At 37.2% G+C, this 24,347-nt stretch overlaps 1 protein-coding gene across 2 annotated transcripts in view; it reads left to right on the top strand.

Annotated features, from left to right (window-relative positions):
- Positions 1-24,347, top strand: part of nploc4 (NPL4 homolog, ubiquitin recognition factor) — a 64,149-nt gene that overhangs the window by 28,602 nt on the left and 11,200 nt on the right. For both annotated transcript variants that reach the window (XM_072558599.1, XM_072558600.1), the window contains exons 6-14: positions 381-475; positions 1,515-1,638; positions 5,643-5,822; positions 8,288-8,374; positions 10,914-10,985; positions 13,870-13,996; positions 15,530-15,690; positions 18,518-18,589; positions 21,692-21,787. In XM_072558599.1, coding sequence (XP_072414700.1) covers positions 381-475; positions 1,515-1,638; positions 5,643-5,822; positions 8,288-8,374; positions 10,914-10,985; positions 13,870-13,996; positions 15,530-15,690; positions 18,518-18,589; positions 21,692-21,787 — 1,014 coding nt within the window. The remainder of the gene's footprint in view (positions 1-380; positions 476-1,514; positions 1,639-5,642; positions 5,823-8,287; positions 8,375-10,913; positions 10,986-13,869; positions 13,997-15,529; positions 15,691-18,517; positions 18,590-21,691; positions 21,788-24,347) is intronic.

Raw genomic sequence — 24,347 nt, 5'->3', positions numbered from 1 at the left:
GTTATTCTGTTCAACTGTAATTGTAATATTCAACTAACCAATGACTCTCTTTCGCCAATATGACTAAACTACATTAAATTAATAATGAAATGTTAATTTTCCTACTACTCCTACAGTTTTCAGTTCAGATTTTCAGCATCCATGAAATTTTGCTTTTAATTGTACATCTCACACACTTTCCCATAAATAACAAAGGCAGTAGTTAAAGTACTCTGTCTCACTGCATGTGGTCCTATTTGCATTAAGCACATTTCAGTAGATGTTTAATGGTATTTGTGAATAATTTGCTGACTTGTTCTGCATGCAAATAATAGTTCTCGTTTTGGTATAAACTACTTTATATTCATTGGTGTTTATGACCTATGTTTTCTATTATTTAGCCTTTTGATGAGGATTATCTTAATCATTTGGACCCACCTGTTAAACACATGTCATTCCATGCATACATCCGAAAACTGACTGGTGGTGCTGATAAGTAAGTATTTTCTGGGACAAAAAGTTCCTTGGGTTCCCTGTTACAATTATTTTGTAAACACGGTTCTACTCTAGTCTCATTCATTTTTTATTTCCAGGTGTGTTGGTTCAAGCTGCCTTAGAATCATGAAATAATGGCATAAATTAGATGAAGTCCTCTAATAGGTTTCTTTTTTTTCAGTTTTCATAATCTTTCTCCAGAATATCATGTTGTGGAATACGTCCATTTAACACGTTCCAGTGCTGATTATTGGCATAGTTTGGAATTTTCTTGCTAACCTGATGATTTCTGCTCATTAGATGCAATCAATAACCCATGTAAACTAATGCTAGACATTTCCATCCATACCTTTAAAAAGTATATTCATGTCCTTTATAATCCCATCTTGCCTTGTTTGCTCTCTGTTCTGCTCTAAAGACAGCTAGTCACAGCATTTGTGTATGAAAGTCAAATTGCTGAAATTTGGCTCCAAAACCAATTCCTCTTGGAAATAGCATAGTTTTTCTGCCGATAGTTTGAAGATGACTATTTGGTAACTGCTTTAAATACCAGCACTCTGATAGCTTGATCATTACTGTTTGACTTAGAGTTGAAACCATTTAGTCCAACTTACTATATTTTTGAAGTATTGCTGAAGTGAGCACATTCACATGTTGGGTTTTCATGCCATTAGTCAATTTATCACAATTACATTTCTACTGATCAGTGACTGAAAGATGACTCTCACTGAAATAGTGAACATTTAAATTGCATTCAAAGGTTAACATTAGGCAAAAATGCATGTTTAGGTGTTTAGAGAGTCGTTGAGCGGTCGAGAGATTGTAAGTCATCATTCATTCTCTTTGGCAATGTCTCTGATTATCAAAGTCCACGGCAACCAATCAGCGCACACTTCTCATATGATGTAAAATGCTGTTTTCACAAAACATACAATAAAGGGCATTGTCCTGATGAGTCAAGAGCACAGAACTTTCATTTGATTTGCCCAATGTTGTTGGAACGTTGGAAGATTCAAATGTGATTGCATTTCTACTCACAGGGGCAAGTTTGTTGCTTTGGAGAATATTAGTTGCAAAATCAAATCTGGGTGTGAAGGGCATCCTCCATGGCCTGATGGAATTTGTACAAAGTGCCAACCGAGTGCTATAACCCTTAACAGACAGGTGAGTATGAATTAATTGTCACTGCATGAATTTACAAACCTAATTCTGTAGAGTATTAGCTATTACAGAGAATGATGTAAAGTACATTTAAAGACAATTTTAATCCATTGTTAAATAATTTAAGCATAGAATCGATGATCTGTTAAAAGTTGACATAAAATGACACCCAAAAAGATTGGAACAATTCTGTATGATTTGAAGCAGAGACCAATTTATTATATTGTCCTATCACTATGGCCTTGACCCATTCTGTTTTTGTAATCTCCTTTGCCAACTCTTCAAAATCTGTGTTCTTCTGACACTAGCCTCTTGTCCGTTAATGGCTGTGCCTTCAGTTGCCTTGACCCCAAGTTCTGGAATTCCCGCCCGCACCTCTCTCCATTTCACATTTTCTTTAAGATTGCTGAGTAGCATCTACCTACATCGAATCTTCAGTGTTTTAGATAAAATAGAGGCAAGTTTTCTCAATTTCTTTTCATAAAACAATCCCTCCTTCTCAGGACTAGTCTGGTGAATTTTCATAGCATTCCCTTTGTGGCAAGTATATCTTTCTTTTGTAAGGAGACATAAATTATACACATACTCTGAATGCAATCTCATCAAGGTTGTTGACAGTTGCTGCAAGATTTCCATACTGTAGTCCCCTTGTGTTGAAGGCCAACATCTCACTGGTGCTTTTTTCCTTCTTTACCTAATATCTCATTACGTGACTCTGTTGGATGTTTATGAATACTACTGTGAAGCACTATGGAACGTTGTATAATTACAACTACCTTTATATACTAAAGGTGCTATATAAATACAAGTGTCAAGGTGCTTAATAGGAGTGTTATTAAACAAAGTTTAAAATTGAGGTGGATGTTAGGACAACAGTCTGAAAGATTGTTTAAATGGGTAGTTTTAACAGCGTCTTAACACAGCTGCCCCTCTTTCTTCCTTTTAAGGGAAGAAATTGTAGAGATTAGTGTCCAAAACTAAAAGCAGAGTTATCAATGATTGAGTAGTTAAATTGAAATTCACAAGCAGCCTAAACTGGAGACATGTCAGGGTGAGGCCTTTTTTTTTAAAACACTCAGTGATGAGCATTCTAAAATTTTAAGTATTGTCAGACCAGGAGCTAGGATTGGTAGTGAATGGGGTTAAGTGAGAGTCAAGGTACAAGTCACATGTCTGGAGAACCTCAGGTGTATGGAAGATACAAGCTGGGAAATGTGCCAGGAGAACATTGAAATTGTTAAGTGTGAAGGTAACAAAGGCATGGATGCGATTTTCAACACTACATGAGCTGAATTGATGCATTCAGGTGATGTTACTATGTTAGAGTCATATGTGTTTGAAAAGATGTTTTTCAGCCCCAGATAAATCAGTTATAATTGGTCCATGGTTTGTTGCTTTGTTGTTTTATGGAAGTACAGAGACCAGTTATATAGTGGTCGGTGAGCACTGGTTATCATGGACCAATAATTGACTACTGTGTTCAGAAAGATTTTTTCCTTAGATAAATCACAATGAAACGATAAGTCATTAGAAAGCTAATGAAATCTTGCTTGCATCTGGCCTGCCCTCACCTGCAATTGACCAATTTCGGTAGTTGAACTTCCACTGAGATTGCTGGACCATAACAGAACAGCCATTCTTCACATATTGTTGTTATTCCAGTGTTGTCAAACTGTTTACAGGGTGAGGACGTGCACTTTGTATTAAAATCAACCTGTTTAAAGATACTGCATATTTAAACCTGGGCATCCTTGTTCAGAGGTGGGTGACTACCACTGTACACAGGAACTTTCAGGGTGGGAAAGTGGGCATGTGGTGCAGATGCATCCCACATGAGTACAATTGTGTCCTTAGCTCCATCCAATTACACTCAGTTTCTCTTCACTACCTTATAGCCCAGTGTTGCTTTATGCACTGCTGCCCTGATGAAGATGAGCTGGTAAAACCTGTTAAAGCAGTGTGTGGCCATACAAGTGTAGGTTATTCAGCTTCTGAAATCTGTTATTGTTCATTCAGATCTGGGCCAGCTTTACCACGTCTCCTTTGTTCCATGTTCTGTGGTATTCACATCCCACTTTCTTTCTGTGGGAGTGAGTTCCAAGTTTTCATTATCCCTTACATGAAAGTATTCCAGTCACAGAATAGCAGAATTGTTACTGCCCAGAAGATGACCATTTGGCCCATTATGCTTACACAGGCTTTTCAAACAAGCATAGATAGCTAGTGCCAATCTCATCCTCCTCCTCCTCCTCCTCCCCCCGCCCCATATCCTTGCACACTATTTCTGTCCAAATAATCATCCAAAAGCCTCTTGAATGCCTCATTTGCACCTGTACCCATTACACTTCCAGGCCAGTATATCCCATGTCCTAATTTCATTTCATTGTGTGAAAATGTTTCTCACATCACACTAGCTTCTTTTGCACATCATTTGAAATCTATGTTCATCTTTTTCTTTTTCCCTTTGCGAGAGGGAGCAACTTCCACCTATCTACTCTATCCAGCCTGCTCATGATTTTGAAAACCTGTATGAAATTTCCTTTTAACCTTCTCTCAAGGAGAACAGTCCCAACTTCTCCAATCTACCCTCATAGCCAAAGTTTCTCATTCCTGACGAGTTCTTGTAAATCGCTTCTGTGCACTCCAAATGTGTTTAAATCCTTTTTATAATCTAGCATCCACAGCTGGACACCGTATGCCAGCTGAAGTCTAAAAAAGCGCCGACTACAAACTCAACATCACCTCCTCTCTTTTGTATTCCATGCTCCTGTTAATATAGCTGTGAGGACACTGTATGCTTTAACTACTTTGCCTACTTGTCCGGCCACTTTCAATGATCTGTGCACATATATACTCAAGTTTCTGTGCTCCTTCATTCCCTTTTTAGAATCTCCTTATCTTTCAATTATCTTCCAACCAAAGTACACCACCTCAGATCTCTCTGCCACCTATCCAGCCAGTCCACCAAATTGTCAGTGCACTTTCGGAGTTCCACTCTGTCCTCATAGTTTACAATTTTTCCAAGTTACATGTCATCTGCAAACTTTGAAATTTTCCCCTGCAAGCAAAGATCCAGATCATTAATGTATAATCACAAAAAGCAAGGGTCCCAAAACTGTCCCTGGGGAACTCCAGTACAAATATCCATTGACCATTACTTTCTATTATCATTTAAGCCAATTTTCTATCCACATTGCTATTGTCCATTTTTATACCTTGACCTATAACTTTCCTTTCAGGTTTGTTGTGTGGACCTGTATCAGACACCTTCTGGAAATCCACATATACCACAACAACTCTGTTATCTTCTTCAGTCTTTTCTGTTACCTGTTCAAAACAGCTCCAGCAACAATGCAAGGCAATCCAGACCAGCAACACATTATTCCATTCCTTCACATTACTGGATCAAAAATATCGAGCTCCTTTCCTAACAGCACTATGATGTCCCTCACAATATGCACTCCAGTGGTCCAGGAAAGTGGCTCAGCATCACTTTCTAAAGACTAGTTAAGAATGGACAACTGGTGCTGGAATTGCTAATGATGCTAACATCCCATGAATGAATATGGAAAATAAAAACTCAGTCTGATGCTAATCTTAAACTTGTACCTCCCTGTTGTAGGTACTCTAACCAGTGAGAATAGTTTCTGTAGCCACCCTTTTGAATCTTTTGTTCGTTTTAAATATTTACCTTGGAACACTTCTCGTTCTTTAATGCTAGGACATTGATTCCAATTTTATGCTGTTCATTTGTATTGATACCTCAAAACCTAAAGCATTATTCTCAAAACAATTAGGATTATGAGCAGGAGCTTTATATTGATTTCTTTCTTCAGGGGTGTGGTAATTAAAAGAACTTGAAGATTATAAATAACAAATTATGGCTGTATTTTGTGGAACATGTATGTGCTGTTTAAATATTTATCAAATTCTGTATGTTGACAGTCTCATTTATATTTAGAAAATTGTTTCCAAGATCTCTTCCATAGTTCTTATCTTTTGAACAGAAATACAGGCATGTGGACAACATAATGTTCGAGAACCACACAATAGCAGATCGTTTCCTCAACTTTTGGCGTCAAACAGGAAACCAGCGTCTTGGGTTCCTTTATGGTCGCTACACTGAGCACACGGACATTCCTTTAGGTATTCGAGCAGAGGTTGCTGCCATCTACGAACCTCCACAGGTCAGATTTCCTTTTCCAGTTTATTCATGGATGTGACATAGTAAATTACGAGAACTCTTTCTATTCTTTGTTTATTTATATATTCAACAAAGTTTTGCATTTTTACAGTATTTATAGAATGAGTTAAGTGATGTTTACAGAAGCAAGAGAAGAAATATTAGCACTGCTACCTAAAAATGAAAAGATCTGAGAGGCTACAGGAGAAATGTCTTAACTTGTGTTGCTTGGGAAGTTCAGCAGCCATGAGAATAAATCTGCTTTGTCAGGCTGAATATGACAGATTATGGCAGATGTTTTACACAGATTAAATTTATGCTCCCTGCTTCCTATTTAACACAAAAGAGACTTAACATAAGGTCCTGGGATCCTTAAAGGAAGAGAGTGGAACAAATGTGGAAAAAGAAATATTTTCTAATCCAAATAAGTATTAAACTCAAATGTATGACATATATATTAAATGCCAAAAACAACCACTTCATGCAAAGGGTAAATATACCTGGATTTTTGTGATGAAGTAAAGTCAAATTACTTAATTTTTGTCCTCTGTATATCAACCTGCCGAAGAAGGGTAGTTGGTATTGAATACACTTCTTTCCAGTTGCACAATAAGAGCAGTTTGGATCCACCAGATGGCCCCATATTGTCTCTTCTCTAAAGAGAAGAATACCAGTTTTTGTGAGTTGACTTGATTACTCGAGCAATAAATATACTGCTTATTTATGATACAATATAAATAAATATTATATTTGTTGCCATACTAGTTTGAATGTTAAGGATTCATGCATTGGAATGCACATCTTTTTATAAATGCTGTAGCATTGCTGCATTTTGTATTGAATTTCTTCAATATCTTATTAATTTTTCAATACACACATCATGCTACTTCTAACCAGGTATTGTGGAAAGAGTTTTTATTTTGTAATTCATTAGTGATATGTGGACATTGCAAGCTGGCCAGAATTTATTGCACTTGAAACACCTGAGTGACTGGATAGGCCAATTCAATGGCAGTAAAAAGTTAATCACAGTGTTGTGGATTTGCAGGAGTGCATAGACCAGAGAATATGGCAATAGATTTGTCCCCAGAGGATGTTGCTGAAACAGATGAATTTTTTAGTGACAGTATGGTAGTTTCATGGCCACCATTACTTAAACCAGCTTTTTATTGCAAATGTATTTAAATACATAAATTAAAATTCTCTCTGAATCATTAACAAGTGTCTGAATGATTAGTCCAGTCATGTAAGCACTTTGCTATCAAGCCATGATTATTTTTTTCCCATTCCGATCTAAGCGATGCATCATAAGTGAACACTTCTCCATCTGCTGACCATGGATTCTATCCTTAAAGATAGAGCAAAGACCCACATTTCCTGTTATATATGCATTCAGAAGGTGCTCACTAGTCCAAAGATTGTGATGGCAACATCAACAGTGCGTTTGGCAACCTAACTGGAACCCTACAGCAGCCTAATGCGGCAGGAGTAAATCATATATCTTTGAACAGTTACACTGTCAACTGCCAACAAGCAAGATGGGATCCATTTAGCATTCATTAATTTAAGAGATGAATAACACTTGGTTCAGAAAGGCAATTCAGTTGGTAGTAACCAATCCACCTCTTTGAATGAATAATCTGTTTCAAGGTAAACTTGGATATTTCTTTGGATTAACGTATGTGGAAATAGTTACTTATGTCAATAGGCAATTTGCCCTTTCCTGCTCCCAGAACAGAGATTAGTAAGCTTTGAGAATGTCATGTATTGGAAGTAGGTTTCTCTATTTGTTTTCTCTCATCTTCACGATCCTTCAGTGGTCTGAACAGAAAGGATGAAATTAATTCTGTGACCAGTTTTGAGCTGTTGAATTGTCCTTGTGACTACTCACTTCCTCAGTTTCCACCTTGCTGTTTGGTTGGGGGGATGTTGTGGTGGGGAGTTAGCTCAAGTTGACTGGATGGCTGATTTGTGATGTGAAGTGTTGTCAATCTATTCATTCAGTTTCTGCACTAACTAAAGTTACCAAGATCGTCTGTCCTTTTTCTCCCTCTAGCCACAACCACGCCACCCACCCCCCGCCCCGGCCTGGCTACCCACCCACCGGTCAAAAACAAAAATTGTCTGAGGCACAGTGAGCCTCATATTAAACTACCTGCAGTCAGCTCTCTCTAATATGAGTGGCTGTATGGTCTACTAAGACTTTGGAGACTACCTTTTACCTTAGATTTAATTGGATTCTGATCAGAATAGGTTATTTCTAACTGACAGTCGTCATTCTTTGTATGAAGCTCATATCTTCACAAAAATATTGACATTGAGAGCTCGCAACATTAAGTTTTAGTTAATCCAGCAGTGTATCTCGTGAAATAGGTGATCTGCCACCCTTAAAACATCACTGTGTAAGAACGCATAGTTGCTTATCTTTTGAGTGTGGCTTGCTTTTTTGATTGACTGCTCTTTGTCTAGGTTGGTACAGCAAACAGTTTAGAATTCTTGGAAGACCCAAAAGCTGAAGTTGTAGATGAAATAGCTGCTAAACTTGGATTAAGAAAGGTGAGTGAAGGAGCGCTGGTAAGACTTAGTACTACTGGATGGCGACTTTGGCGTCTGCATATTAATTTGCATAGTTACATTCAGAAATTGGAATGTTGCCTTCCAAATTACAACAAAACTTTTGGAAGGCAGTGGCAACAGTTCTTTCTTGAGGTTCGCCATTCAAACACTTGAAGGTGTGAAATTGTGTATTGACCCACGAGATACCTCGTATATTTGCCAAAAGAGATTAGGTTTGTCCATTCAAGAATAAGTGAACTTTTAATGTCATACCAAGTTTTTAATTATTACAAAATAATCTGTCATTCTTTGGTTGTCTTTTTTATATAAAAAGTACTGATTTCTTTTTAAGATCATATACATTTTGAAGTTTATGCCCGGCATTAAAAAGATCCCTCTTCCATCAGTTGGAGCTTGCATTGTTTTTCTGTTATAGTAATAATAAGCAGATGTGGAAAGTTGCTTTACAGTAAATGGAGTAATTGTTTCCATCTGCTATGGCAGGACAGCGTAAGATCTCAGTGCATGAAAACTTTATTTAACTTGCAGCCCTGATAAGTAGAAAAAGGAAGATCTTAAATTCAGTGGCAACTGAATTCTTGACTTGTTAAATAGAAGCCACTTCTGGATAATAACCATCCAAAGTAAAAAATCACACAACACCAGGTTATAGTCCAACAGGTTTAATTGGAAGCACACTAGCTTTCGGAGCGACGCTCCTTCATCAGGTGATTGTGGAGGGCTCGATCGTAACACAGAATTTATAGCAAAAATTTGCAGTGTGATGTAACTGAAATTATACACTGAAAAATTGATTGTCTGTTAAGCCTTTCATCTGTTAGAATACAGTGATAGTTTCACTTCTTTCATGTGTAGACAGTTTGGAAGAGTGGTCCAAGAAATGGCTGATGGAATTCAATGTGAGCAAATGCGAGGTCTTGCACTTTGGAAAAAAGAATACAAGCACAGATTACTTTCTAAACGGTGAGAAAATTCGTAAAGCCAAAGAACAAAGGGATCTGGGAGTGCTAGTCGAGGATTCTCTAAAGGTAAACATGCAGGTTGAGTTCATGATTAAGAAAGCGAATGCAATGTTGTCATTTATCTCAAGAGGGTTGGAATATAAAAGCACCGTTGTGCTACTGAGACTTTATAAAGCTCTGGTTAGGCCCCATTTGGAGTACTGTGTCCAAATGTACTCCAAATGGGGCCTAGCCAGAGCTTTATAAAGTCTCAGTAGCACAATGGTGCTTTTATATTCCAACCCTCTTGAGATAAATGACAACATTGCATTTGCTTTCTTAATCACAAACTCAACCTGCATGTTTACCTTTAGAGAATCCTCGACTAGCACTCCCAGATTCCTTTGTTCTTTGGCTTTACGAATTTTCTCACCATTTAGAAAGTAGTCTGTGCTTGTATTCTTTTTTCCAAAGTGCATGACCTCGCATTTGCTCACATTGAATTCCATCAGCCATTTCCTGGACCACTCTTCCAAACTGTCTACACATGAAAGAAGTGAAACTAACAGATGAAAGGCTTAACAGACAATCAATTTTTCAATGTATAATTTCAGTTACATCACACTGCAAATTTTTGCTATAAATTCTGTGTTACGATCGAACCCTCCACAATCACCTGATGAAGGAGCGTCGCTCCGAAAGCTAGTGTGCTTCCAATTAAACCTGTTGGACTATAACCTGGTGTTGTGTGATTTTTAACTTTGTACACCCCAGTCCAACACCGGCATCTCCAAATCATCCAAAGTAAATTTGGGTCTTTACGTGAAATCATACAAGAAACTTTTCCAAACTCTTTATGGAAAAATAGCAGTCATTTTCCAGATTGCACTGCTTTGAAGTATTAAAATGGAAAATTCAATCGGTTTTATTATTGACAAAATCTTAATATGGCAAAACCAAGCTTGTGCAAGCAAAGCTAAGTAGTAAATAAGCAAATAAAAATTCAGCACAAACCATGCTTTCTTGACTAGGAGTTGAACTTCCTTTGAATTTGTTGCTGCAAAATTCTATAGCTCTCTTTTGGCTTTTTTGTTAGCAGAATGTACATCTCTCCAAAACTATTCCATGTTTCAGCAGAAGGTGCAGTTGCAACTCTAATATATTTCATTATTGAATACTTTACCAAGTGTTACTTTACTTTAAATTTAACAACAGTTATCAAAAATGTTCAAACTTTGGTACTTCAATAAAAGAACTATTTCGGTCAGATCAGAAATTATAAGTAAAAGATCATATTTAGATGTGCTAACTCAGTTAAATATTGGTGCTGTAACTCTACTGGCAGGGTGAGTGCAAATGGGTAAGGAAAATCTGGCCCTATCAGTTTTGCAATGTTTTTAAATATATTTGTTGGCCACACACACACTAGCATTGGGAGGAAGTATGTAAGTCAGTTAATACATCCTCTGCTTCTGACTGAAAGTTAAATGGAAATTCACTGACATGTGATGGAAAGGTTAAAACACACATCCCTAATAATTTAGGCTGTGTTTGACTTGTTACATTATCGTTTTTAGGTTGGTTGGATATTTACAGATCTATTATCAGAGGACACAAGAAAAGGCACTGTCAAATTTATCAGGAATAAGGTAAGAATTTTTTCATTGAAAATTGATCACTCCAACGCATACTGTATTTTTACGTTTTTTAAAAACTAAGCTACATTTCCAAGTGTGTTTGTTGATCTGATAGAGAACAGGGCTGAAAACCTATTCAATTTTCACACCTTTTCAATTTTAATATTAACTTTAGCAGTTATGCTTTTCTCCATAACATGTATTTAATTTAAAATTACTTAAAACCTGATTTGTTTTTTTATTGTTCCTGCTAATTTATAGAAATCAATCATTCAAGAAAACTGAAAGAAACATGCAATTCAAATTCTGAATGCAGTTTTTCTGTTTAATACATTGACCTTTTTAAATATACCCCATATTATTACTTTGTTTTTGTGCTTTTTTTCTTCATATCCACTTTGTTTTCTCCTTTCACCTTCTTTATCTATCCCCACTGAGCTATGGAGTATTCACACATCATGGTTCATAGTGTGAAGCTAAAACATGCAAGATTTAAATTTGGAAGGTAAAAGAAAATTTCTATTCACTCTGACGTGAAATGGGAAGTATAACTTCTTGCTGCACTTGTGCCAGTATGATGTTGGGCCTGAATTTCTATCCAGACTGCATTTATATGATGACTGCAGCTCTGGTATAAAATGAAACTGCTTCTTAATGGTGCTACAACAATTGAATAAACATATGTTTAGGGCAGAAGAATCTATTTTGACTTCTCTGGTCCATTCAGGATCCATTGTTGATGAGGCTTAATGTTATAAGGCCATACAAAGTTATGGTTTTTAGTTTTCAGGTAATTATCTGGTATGCAGCTTCCTTGACTGATTAGTAAAGGAAGGTAGTAGGAATAGGTACTGGATTTGCTACTTTATTGTTGTGCAATAAACCTGCCTGGTGTTATGATTTTTAACTTCCCAAATTGAGAATGTTTTCCTTCAGGATTATTCAAAATAAGCTCTTCAGACAAATGCGTTGTGTTTGTCGCAGATTGAACTGGTAACAGAACAGAAAGATGTTTTTAAAACTATGCCTTTTGATACTTAAAATTATAAGTTAGTGCTAGAAAAAAATAAGGCAAAAAAGGTTGAGTTCTGAAAATGTTTGGAGCTATGTTTACTCTGAAGACATTTGCTGCATTCCAGAAAACACTCCCAGACAAGAATGGCATCACTACAGACGCATGCAGATGTGCCTGTTATTCTGAGTTGAGAAGGATCAACTCATAATTCCATTAAATTTTAAAGTGTCAGTCATGTACAGAATTATTTGTCTTCTGCAAAGCTTATTTCTAGGATTCTGTTATGTGAATAAATTTCAAATTAGAAAAGGACACTCTTGTTAGATTGGGCCTTGATTTGATAAAACAGTACTTGAACATAACAGAAGTGTATTATTAGATACATCTAACTAATAAAAATGCATTGCAAAACTAAATCATATATATTTTTAAAAGTCTCGTCAATATGCTCAACCGTGGAAGATAAGTCAAATTTTAATGACTTAAATGAATTCAGTTTGCAACTTACATTCACTACCATCCACACTGATATTGGGAGAAATAGTCCAGATCTCGTGCCGCCTTGTGGAGAGAAAGCTAATAGAGAGACATTGAATTGAAGAGAAAACAAATTCATGATAAAGTCCAGCCTATTTCCCTGACAAATGTAAGAGCCACATAGGGTGTCTTTTTCATGGGGGCTGGGTAAAATGGGGCAAGAATAAAGCAGGCAGGAATGATCAGCCCATTTTTGTAAAAACTGTTTTAAGAATGGGAAGAGGGATTGACTCTTTTCTGTATCCTCACCTGGACTTCAAGCTCACTGTCTGCTCTGTCTCCCTCTGCCGCTCACGCACCACCCCCACCCAAAAGGTTCTTGAGCCCACCCTATCCAATGCCCTTGTTTACCTTATTCTGGGGGTCCATTGGCACCTTCATCCTGGCACAGCTTGCAGTCCAGACAGCATTCTCTACTGATCTCTGGCATGTCAGGACCGTTGGAGCTGCTGGCCAGTCAGATTGACCAACAACTCCAGAAGGTAGGAGTCCCTCTGACATGAAGGGTGGAAGTTCCACTCAACATACTAGGAGCAGCTGAAACTGGTATAGTGCCAACAGGGCACACTTCTTATTTATCTGGTCACTGACTTTCCTTTGGAAGGTGGATAGCAGACCACAGTTAAAAGATCAGTATGTACTGTTTAGAACAACCCATAGTGAAAACAAAATTAATAGGCTGGGAATGGTATATTTATCTATATTAGTACCAAGGATAAGTAATTTGAGTTAGGATAAAGGTATAACACTTTTGAAACTGTTTCCTTGGAAAAGAAAGGATTGAGGTTTCTAAAAGATGAATACTGGAAGACACTGTCTGTAATCAATGCTGAGAAGTTATTGATTCTAAAATCTGGCATTGAGAGGAAAAAGTAGGTCGGAAAAACAATTTTTTTCAGATTGCTGTAAAGCCTGAATGCTTTTCCAGTCCGAGTCATCAAAACAGAAAGCATTGCATTGTCAAGAGAAATGTTTGAAATAAACAAAGAAAATAGTTAGGAGAATCGAGGAATTAATTTTAAATTTTTTTAACAAGGAGCTGGCATTGATGCACAAGCCTTACAAATCATGTGGAAACATGGCCAGGTCACCAGCATATTGCTTGGTAGCTGAGTAAAGAGTTACTTAGGGAGGTATGGAGAGAAGAGCAATCTTTCCCAAGACCAACCAACTGCTGGTCCTAAACTCATTTAGTTAAGTGGGAATAATTCTAGTCATTCAACCTACATCCTAAAGCTGTTTTGACATTGGCAATCAAAAATACAATTAAACATCTGTATTTATGTTACTGATAACCTGAGCTTAGAAATTTGAAGCATTGCTGGTTTTATTTTTCTTTGTCAGGATGCACATTTTCTAAGCGCAGAAGAATGCATCACAGCAGGAGATTTCCAAAATAAGCATCCAAATGTTTGCCGCCTATCTCCTGTCAATCATTTTGGATCCAAGTTTGTTACCGTCTTAGCAACAGGTATGAGTTAATTGTGATAAAATCTCAGTTTATGAAAAATAATCTAATATAGGGACTAACCTCTGCACCACTTACAGCACCTGCGAAGACTGATCTGAATGAAATTTCTCTGCCAACCATGATTCCTGGTATAACACCTGGAGAAAATCTGTTGTGTTTCTCCCTATCAGGAATCTGAAGCTCCCTAAACTTTTGGCTGCAGCACTTGGAGCAGAACAAGGTTCGGAAGAACTATGTTTGCAATGGTGACTAGATAAGTCAAATTTTTAAATGTAAAAATGTCAACTTTGCACTTTGAACAAAACCTAAATTTTTGCAACTTTTTTTGCTCTGACTTTTAATTTGGATCAGAAATGTGTTGCAAATGCACTGATTTAAGCAAGAGAGTAGGATTGGAAACCTTGAAATAATGCAGTCTCCCATCACATCTATGCATCACACATGCAGTAAGTTCTCACTTAAAATTCATAGTTGTATTCCTGAAAGTTGCAACTTGAAGTGAATCATATTTTGCCATTAAACTCAACGTAAAAGCTACAATCAAGTGCTATAGAGTCTTTCTGTTCAGAAATAAAAACAATTAAAGTATGTGCCTTTTTAAGTTTCTTTACAGTGATAAATTTCTATATTGATGAACAAAATATTTTAAAATAAAGTGAACTAAGCAATATAAAATGAAAATGGTAACTTGCCACTTGTGGTACCTGCTTGTCATAATCTCTCACCTTTTGTAAACCTTTCTTGTTGCCAACCCTCTGACTGTGGTCTCAACTGTTCCCTAACCTACCATCTCATTGAACATGCTTTCCAATTCTCCCACTGATTGTTGTGCTCCTGAAAATTCACTGCAGATGACCAGTAAGAAGCAGGAAGAGCAGCTTCAACTTGCAGTTAGTAAGTTCTCCTCACGTGGAGTTTTATCAGATACCTCCCTTTCCACCCTGGCTTGAGTTTCAGAATTACGGGGAGCTGTGCCCATGATTAAGTGTAAGTAGTGATAGTGTAAGCAAGCACTATAAGCTTTGCTGGTTTTACATCAGCAGAGAGGAGTTATGTCCCAGTATGATGTCTTGCATTGTCAGCTTCAGGGATTTGCTACCAGGAGATTTCTGACCAAAATGGGGTGAGGTTAACCAGCAATTCATTTGAAGAAAGTCATCTGCAGCTACTTCCATCTCTCTCTGCTTATGTCTCAAGCCCTTATTCCCAGTGAGGGTTCAGGAGATTTGATAAAAGGGTGAGTGAGGGTAGCAAGAGACACTGCAAGTCTGAGGATTGCCACCAAGAAGGTGAGTTAGGAATTGAGACAGCTACCATCTGGGGATCAGAGAGCAAAAAGTAAGGATAAGAGTGTGGAAGAGGCCAGTCCAATTGGTGCCGATTAGTTCATGTGTCTGTGGTGACCTGTATTAAAACAAATCTTGCACACTAAATGAGAACACAGACCACGTAAGATTGCTGTTAAAGCTAAATAGTTTTAAACTAGCACTTGGTATGTTTCCTACTGCAAATCTGTGTTTTCACTTTCCTTAGGTGGCCCAGATAATCAAGTTCATTTTGAAGGTTACCAAGTTTCCAATCAGTGTATGGCTCTCGTAGGCGATGACTGTTTTCTGCCATGCAGAGATGCACCAGAGCTGGGATATGTTAAGGAGTCTTCTAGTGAGCAGTATGTTCCTGATGTTTTCTATAAGGTAATTGATTGATTAGCTAACTGTGTTACACATTATATACTATATGCAACATGAGTCCAAACAATTGCAATAAATAGTCCAATCTATTGAATCTGTTTGCACCTTTCTGTCAGGCAATGCAATCAACTTATAGTTTGCTACCTTTTAATCTTTTTGTTTTATTCCCAGTTATCTTAAATGTGTGTCCTCAAGTTACCGATTCAGTTAATAGAAACATTTCTCTCTGATTATCATAACAAAATGCATCATATCTTTAAACACCTTTGTCAAATTCCCTATTGATATTCTCTCATTGTTTGCTATTAAGGTCAGCCTTACAATCTTGCAGGGAGAAAGGAAAGAAAATGCAAAGTGGGTGCTGTGGGCCATTGAGGTTCGAAGCAAAGTGGACTCCAGACCCACAGCAATCTGGTTGACTCTTAACTGCCATCTGGGCAATTAGGGATAGCAATAAATGCTCGTCAACCAGAGGTACCCACGTCCCGTGAGTGATTTTAAAAAAAAAAGATGAAATCAGTGACTGTACAATATACTGTTTAACGTTGTATTCATGCTTGAGGAAAATTGTTCACCCAAATGAAGAGCCTTTTCCTTTCTAAACATCTTGAGTATTCATTTCAATGAAAGGCTGAACCAAATTGTCTGCAGCCTTGTTGTCCCATGAGACGCTGAATTGAGCAACCAACGCCATGTCCTTTCTATCACTGAGGTTACTCACGTCCATTGCCATTATGGGCATCCTCATTCCTGACTGTTCATTTCCTGCAGCTCTACCAGATCTCTGCGCTCCTCCAGTTCTGACATCTCTGCAGCCATGAGTTTCTTTTCTGCACCATGGTGATTGTGCTTTCAGTTGCCCATGTCTTCAGCTCTGGAATCCCCTTCCTAAACTTCCCTACTTTTTTAAAAAATTGTCTCTGTTAAGAAATTCCTAAAACTTACCTGTTTGTCTAAGTTTGTCATCATCTATTGTGGCTTTGTGTCTATGCATTGAGTCATCACTCCTGTGAAGCTTCTGATACCATTTATCTATCGTAAAAGTGATACATAAATTATTTTGTGGAATCTTACAACACAAAAAAAGGTATTTTAAGAACATCTTGTCCACATATGTACCCAGCAGCCTGTTGAAAGCTACTGCAGAATCCGTTTCCACCTCTGTCAGGCTGTGTAATCAGTTTATAATTTGCTACCTTTTAATCTTTTTGTTTTATTCCCAGTTATCTTAAATGTGTGTCCTCAAGTTACCGATTCAGTTAATAGAAACACTCCTCCATGATTATCGTATCAAAATGTATCATACCTTTGAACACCTCTGTCAAATTCCACATTGACATTCTCTACTTCAAGTCCACCTTATGTTTTTGAATATCCACTTGACTTTCCAATGTAACAAGTTCCTCAATCTTTTGAAATTTTCAGATTTTCTCTGGGGATGATTTTTAAAAATCCAGCATGTTCCAAACAAAATAAGGGGAATGTTGTCCTGAAAGCTGTAGCAATGGGCTGCCTTCTATTTCTCATTGTGTGCTGCTCCTTGCTGACATGATCTCCAAATACCTCATCACTTTCCACATGAAAGCTGAAGCATGCCAGTTATACTTCACTCATGCCCTTGTCGACCACTCCACTGTCTCTAAATTGTCAGACTGCTTGCTTGTCGTTCAGCATTGGCTGAGCAGAAATTGACTAAAACAAGGTATTGCGAAAACCAATCCATTGTCGTCAAACTTTCTTTGTCACTGACTCCATCCTTCCTCATTGGCAGCTGAGGCTGAAACGCATCCTTGGTGTCAGATTTGATTTTCAGATAAGCTTCTGAGCACATGTCTGCATTATCACTAAGACTGGCTGCTTCCATCTCTGTTTGTGTGACTTCAACACTTCCTCAGCTCAGTTGCTGAAATTCTTGTCTGTGTCATTGCCTTATGACTGTTAACATGCTTTTGACTAGCCTCTTGCTTACTAAACTCTATAAAATTCTACTCATCTAAAAGGCTGTTCATGCATCACTCCTGTGATCACTGACCTTCTGTAAGCAATGCCTCATTTTCAAAATACAAATTGTTTTTAAATAACCTGACCTCTCTCTGTAATCTCCTCCAGTTCTCAGACTTCAGCACTCATCCAATTATGACCTGTGTATCCCAGATTTTAATCACTCCATGATTGATGAGGGTGCTTTTAACTGCCCTGGTCCTACATTCTGGAATTCACACACTCAATCTCTTAATTAGTCTTTCATCCTTTTAAGGTGTTCTTGGAGACCTTAACTGATGCTACTTTCTGGTCTTGGTGTCAAGTTTTGTATGATAAACCCCTGTCAAGAACATCAGGTTGCTTAACTATGTTAAGGATCCAATGTAAATGCGATTTGTTTTCTTCAAAATTGGATCTGATTCTTCAATTGCGGCCTAATCCATCACTTATCAATGTTTGGCAAAACACTGTTGCTCCTGTGCTCTATACCACCATTTATAAAAGTGATAGTAAAACAAGTTGGTAAAAGCTATCTTCAAAGAATCCCCAGTCCTTCATGTTCCTGCATTCCCTATAAAAATGATACAATTTACTTCATATTGCCTGTCCAAATGCTTCATTGGGAATCCATCGCTCTGTGATTCTGTGCATTAACTTTCATCTATCTGCCCATTTTACGAGACTGACTAAGTTCTTTTGAAGGCTGTTTTATTCTTTTATTCGAATGCTAAATTACTATTGCTAACAGAAGCTTAATTTTGAGTAGAAATTTTGCAAAACATTTCTCATAATGATAATAGTGTTAACCCAAAGCATGTAAACTGTTTGTGTGGTTTCTCTCTCATAGGACATAGACAAATTTGGTAACGAAATCACACAGTTAGCAAGGCCTTTGCCAGTTGAGTATCTGATCATAGATGTAAGTATGAGCTAAGGTAAATCTTTAATCCTGAATTTGATCAGGACTGTATTTCATTTTTCCTTGGGTAAAGTGAGAGAACATTTAAATTGTGGCTGCATAATATGGAGCTTGAATCTATTAATGGTTGTTTTGTCTTTGCCAGTACTGCAGTACAGAAATAATTCTGTTGCAGAATTAAAAGGCATAAACCTGATGTGCCTAAACACGGGCATCATGTTTTGAATGGGTAGTTTGGTGGCATTAATGTGGGTTAAGTTTGAGGCTGATGAGAAGTACACAGAGTTTGTGTGTCATCTCACACACTGCTAAGTCATTTCAATTACTGAAGTACAAATTACATAGGCAACATCTATCTACTATATCTCCTATTTCTTGAGAAAACTAGTTTCCTTAATACATACAATGTTCAAATTGCATAATAAATTTATTTTGCTCTTGTCAGTTTTTTTTAACCAAACATTTATGTATTTGTTTGTTTCTTAAAAGAACAGAAATCTGTTAAGTAGAGCTTCTGGTTGAAGATGAATTGTAGCTATACAAAAACAAGACTTGTTAAAATTGTGAATAACTCAGTCACACTGAATGGAAAGTTGCCAGCCAAATGGTATTTGAAGAACTACATTTAGTTTCAGCATTCCTGGGCTAAGGAAGGAGAAGCTTGATCAAATTACCATCTTGGCAATGATGTACTCTTAACAGGAACATCTTGATGTTACTCCCTGTTGGGGTTCACAGACATTTGGCTTTGGGCAACCTGACCCCTAACTCAACAATAAGTGAGTGCTTATAGGAAAGAGCAAATGGGAGAAAATTGGCATGTTCAGTTGAGTTTCTAGTCAGTGGTGAAATACTTCCCTGTAATGTGGATCACATGCAGCTTGGTAGTAGAAATGGTGAAATTTGATATTTTTAGAACTAAAATTATACTCTATTAATCCTAAATGTTTTTCACTTGGTAACCAACCCTACAAGTTCAAATATCTAACAAGCAAAATTAGTATCATAGCAGACAAACTCAAAACGTAGTTTGGGCATTGCTGTGCCATCTACGACAAGTTATTAGGTTCAGTTAATTATTTTAACTTGTTGAATTGGTTACTGATTTGCAAAACTGTTTTTTTCAGTTTCATTCATTATTAAGACAGGCTTATTTGTCATGCAGTGCTGATTGATTTTGGTCAATGATTATTCTCTTGAGAAATGACAGACAGATGTGGAGGATTATAGTTTGTCGGCACTGTTCTTAAAACAGTAGCCAAAGTAAGGCACTGTACAGAAATCTAAGTGAAACCAGATCGGCAGACAGCCCAACAGCTGCCAGTACATGGAAATATTTAGAATCTGAAGCTACTTCCTGTGCAGGTGTTCCAGGCACTGATTTCTATTAGCAATAACATGCATGTATAGATTCCAGCTACTGTTCCGAAAGCCTGCCTTCTCCACAAGCACTAGTTTTAAATTGTTACGGTCAATATCCCTTCTAAACTGTTTTGCGTGGCCTGTTCTCTTTAATGCTCTGCACCATTTAAATATATTTTGTTGGGCTGTGCATGAGCAGTATCTTAAAATGTATAATTTGTAAATATCCTGTGCAAAACCTTCTAGGTTCCTACTTGATTGGTTTTAAAGTGTGTTGGGACGTCATGATGTGGAGTTGTTGGTGTTGAACAAGGGTGGACAAAGTTAAAAGGTCTCACAACCTGATCACAGCTACCTGATGAAGGAGCAGTGCTCCGAAAGCTAGTACTTCCAAATAAACCTGTTGGACTCTAACCTGGTGTTGTGTGATTTTTAACTTTGTGACATCATAGTCACAAAGTCCACCTTATTCCATGTTTTTGATTATTGTCTGCCCCTCCCACTCTGTTGAAGCCTTTCTGGCAGAACAAGCTGAAATCATTGCAAAGACTACACCTGTCCTTATAAAAACTTCAGCCATATCTTTGTTTCTTCCAAGCTGAAATGTTTTAATGCTCACCTGTCTGATTTCACCAACCTCTCTCTAAAAACTTAAGCCAATTTAACCTTCTCCTGTCTTTTTGTTACAGCACAAAATCCCACTTGCTCACTGCCTTTGCTCAACTCATTGTCAGTTACTGTCTCCAATGAAGAATTTTCACCATTGTGCTAAATACCCCACACTCCTTAGCTTATAGCCTTGCCCAGCCATAAAGCCCTCACCCCTGGCTAAAACTCCATTGTTCTGTCTGCAGCTTTTTTTATATATCCCACTTATATTCAACACACTGTTGACAGCTGTGCTTTCAGCTATCAAAGCTTCAAATTCTAAGATTTTCTTCTTAAATTCATCCATCCTTCTCCCCGAATAACATGCTTTTCCAAAGATGTGGATCAAAGCTTTACATTGTCTTGGCATTTATTTTTGTGCATATTCCTGAGAAGCACAGGACACCTTTTCTTTGTTTAAAGGTAGTCAGTTCATGCAAGTTGTTACTGTCTTGTAGAAAATCTGGCTATCTCATTCTTAAAGATAATTTTATCCAAAGTCATTTCAAATATGGAAACATTTTATCTATTTTTAAAGAAGTGCAAACGTTGAATTCTAGAATTATAAATAGAAAATAAGGTAAATTCTAAGCAATTGTGCATCTTCTGCAATATGACAGGACTGGGTGATGTTTTTGTGTGTAGACTCTTAGTCAGAAGTGTCCTAACAATTGGTCTATTTCTGAAATACTAGTCTGCCTTTTCTCTAACAATACTATTGCGGGACTTGATTGAAGTATATAAAATGCTGAACAATCTTGTCAAGGTTGACCTGGAAATGTTTCCTCATGTAGGTGAGTCCGAAACTAAGAGACACTTTTAAAGTTAGTGATCACCCTTTTTAGGGCAGGCGATCAGAAGGCTGCTGAGGATTTTAAGGAGATAGATTTTTGTTCAGCAGTTGAATCAAAGGTTAATGGGAATCAGGATTTCAAAACAAATAGATCAGCTACGATCTTGTTAAGTGGCTTGTGGAGCGAAATGGCCGATATCTGCTCCAAATATGTTTATATGCTGCCTGTTTTCATGATTTTCTCTTTTGTATCTATAAACTTGATTTTTTTATTCTGATTGATTGTACATCCAATATAGATTCCTACAACTTTTCCAAAGGATCCTGTTTACACTTTTGCTGCATCCCCACACCCCTTCCCTGTTGTGAACAGGGATGTCGTCGGAGAGACACAGGTAAACATTTCACTGCTGTATTGAACAAGTTAGCATTCTGTTAAAATTTGAATGGGTGCATAAAATGAAGCAGGCACAAAACAGAATACCAACAGTTGGGTTGAACTTTTTACTGAACTGTGAATTCTCTTTGGCCTACATTTGAATTTTCTTACAGGATTGTTTCGCCTTCTGTGTTATTGCAGAGAAGCTGGCTGACATAGTTTTAAGCAGTAACTAGCAGCACTTGTTCAACAATTCACATGTGTGTGGCATAATAATCCACCTCATAAATTCACAGCTGTTGTAAAATGATTTCATTCTTGAATTTGACTAAACCTATTGGCATGGATGTCAGTTTGTTTGACTCTACAACACAAATACCTCCACTAGACTACAGTGTAAGATATCCAGAGGCATATGGATGCATCCAATAAATGGTCTCCTAAGTAAGGGTGGTCAATAATTGTAGGATAACAAAAGCTAATGAAAACCCCCAGTAATAGATTGTGTTTATTAATGACCCAGATTGTTGCTAACCATTACATTTCAATAATATCACTCCAATGAGAGTACAGCTATGCCTGAGTTTAATGCTTAAAGCTCTATCATTTCCAAATTTACAACTATATGAACATCTAATGTTCGAATTTTCTTCACACGTTATCTTCACTTCTTCACTTCCATAGCTGCCACCTCCACCAAAACACATACGCGCACCCACAAACAGACACGCACGATGGGATTTTTAGGTTTTGCTTCATAATCTTTTGAACTCCCTCAAGTTATTTTAGCGTGGCTCAGTGAGTATTAACTTGCCTTTTGGGTTTAACCCCAAAACCAGAAATTTATACAAAGCTTTATTTCTCTAAAATTCTACTGTAGATTGTGGTGATATTTGATTATGGTTCGCCCAAATAAATCACACTGAAAACTACTCTTTTATAGCTATATCCTGCAAGTTTTTTTTAATAACTCATATGACCATGAATTCTTCTGAAGGCAGCTCATTAGGATCAAGTTTAACTGTTTAGAGTTTGGTTTTAATATCTCATTTAAAACTATAATTTGAACAGCTGGTTCAATTTAAATTGACTTCAGATAAGTGCATAATAACTTGGTCCAAATTTATGTTGAAGTACTGTATTGCATAGATTTCCAGTAGAAGTTGTCTTTTTTTATATATATTGATTCTTCACAATGAGCTAGGAAGTCAATGTCTGATCTGCATAATCTGAATTGACATTAACAATATTAACTGGAACTTTTGAGGAAAGTTGGGTCATCTAAATAGAACCTTCTACTTGTATCACATAAGTTAGAATTTCTACCTTGATAAGTTACTTGACTGAAACAGTCATAAAACTTCTGTTCACTTCTTGAAGGTATTGATTCTTGCTGAGGGATGGTTTCAAGCACCCAAATCAACATTTGTTATTTGTTTAGATTGACAGTGAGTGTTGTATTGTTTAACTGTGGTGAGCATCAGAGGAGAGCCCCTTCAGTCTTTACGTGTCAACATGCATTTTCCAGGACCAGCCATTCAAAAGCAATAGGAAGTAGAATCACAAAAAATATTACAGCACAAAAGAAGGCCATTTAACGTAACATATCTGCACTGGTACTCTGAAAACTTTTGACTTGGTTCCAAACATTTTTTCCCCTCGTAATTCTGTGTATTTTTTTCACCCATTATCATCATCCAATGCTCTCTTGAATGCCACATTTGAACCTGCATCCAGCTTGTTGGCTTTTTTTCCTCCTCTGCCTATCAGCGTAGCAATTATTTAAATTGTGGCATTCTTATTGTTCCTTGAATTAAAACAGTTAACTCATTGAAACAAGAATATGAAGCTCCAATCTGCCTGGTCTGTATTATATTAGTTATAGTATTAGTGCCCTCAGATAATACTCATAGTATCAAAAAATAAATATTCTGGATGTAGGTTTGCTTGCTGAGCTGGAAGCTTCAGTTTCAGACGTTTCATCACCATACTAGGTAACATCAGTAAGTCTCTGGATGAAGCACTAGTGGTATGACCTGCTTTTTATTTGTGTTTAGGTTTCCTTGGGTTGGTGATGTCATTTCCTGTTCTTTTTCTCAGGGGGTGGTAAATGTTTTATATTGATTCTTCACAATGAGCTAGGAAGTCAATGTCTGATCTGCATAATCTGAATTGACATTAACAATATTAACTGCAACTTTTGAGGAAAGTTGGGTCATCCAAATAGAACCTTCTACTTGTATCACATAAGTTAGAATGTGTTTGTTGATGGAGTTCCAGTTGGAATGCCATGCTACTAGGAATTCTCGTTCGTGTCTCTGTTTGGCTTGTCCTAGGTTGGATGTGTTGTCCCAGTCAAAGTGGTGTCCTTTCTCATCTGTATGTAAAGACACTAGTGAGAGAGGGTCCTGTCTTTTTGTAGCTAGTTGATGTTCATGTATCCTGGTGGCTAGTTTTTTTTTCTCTAGAAGCATGGCATTCCAACCCAGAACTCTATCAACAAACGTATTGACTTGGATTCCATTTACCACCCCCAAGAAAAATAACAGGAAATGGAATCACCACAGGAAATGACA

The sequence above is a fragment of the Chiloscyllium punctatum genome, chromosome 39, assembly GCF_047496795.1.
Source record: "Chiloscyllium punctatum isolate Juve2018m chromosome 39, sChiPun1.3, whole genome shotgun sequence".
In the NCBI taxonomy this organism is placed as follows: Eukaryota; Metazoa; Chordata; class Chondrichthyes; order Orectolobiformes; family Hemiscylliidae; genus Chiloscyllium; species Chiloscyllium punctatum.
This window is presented reverse-complemented; position numbering and strand designations above follow the sequence as displayed.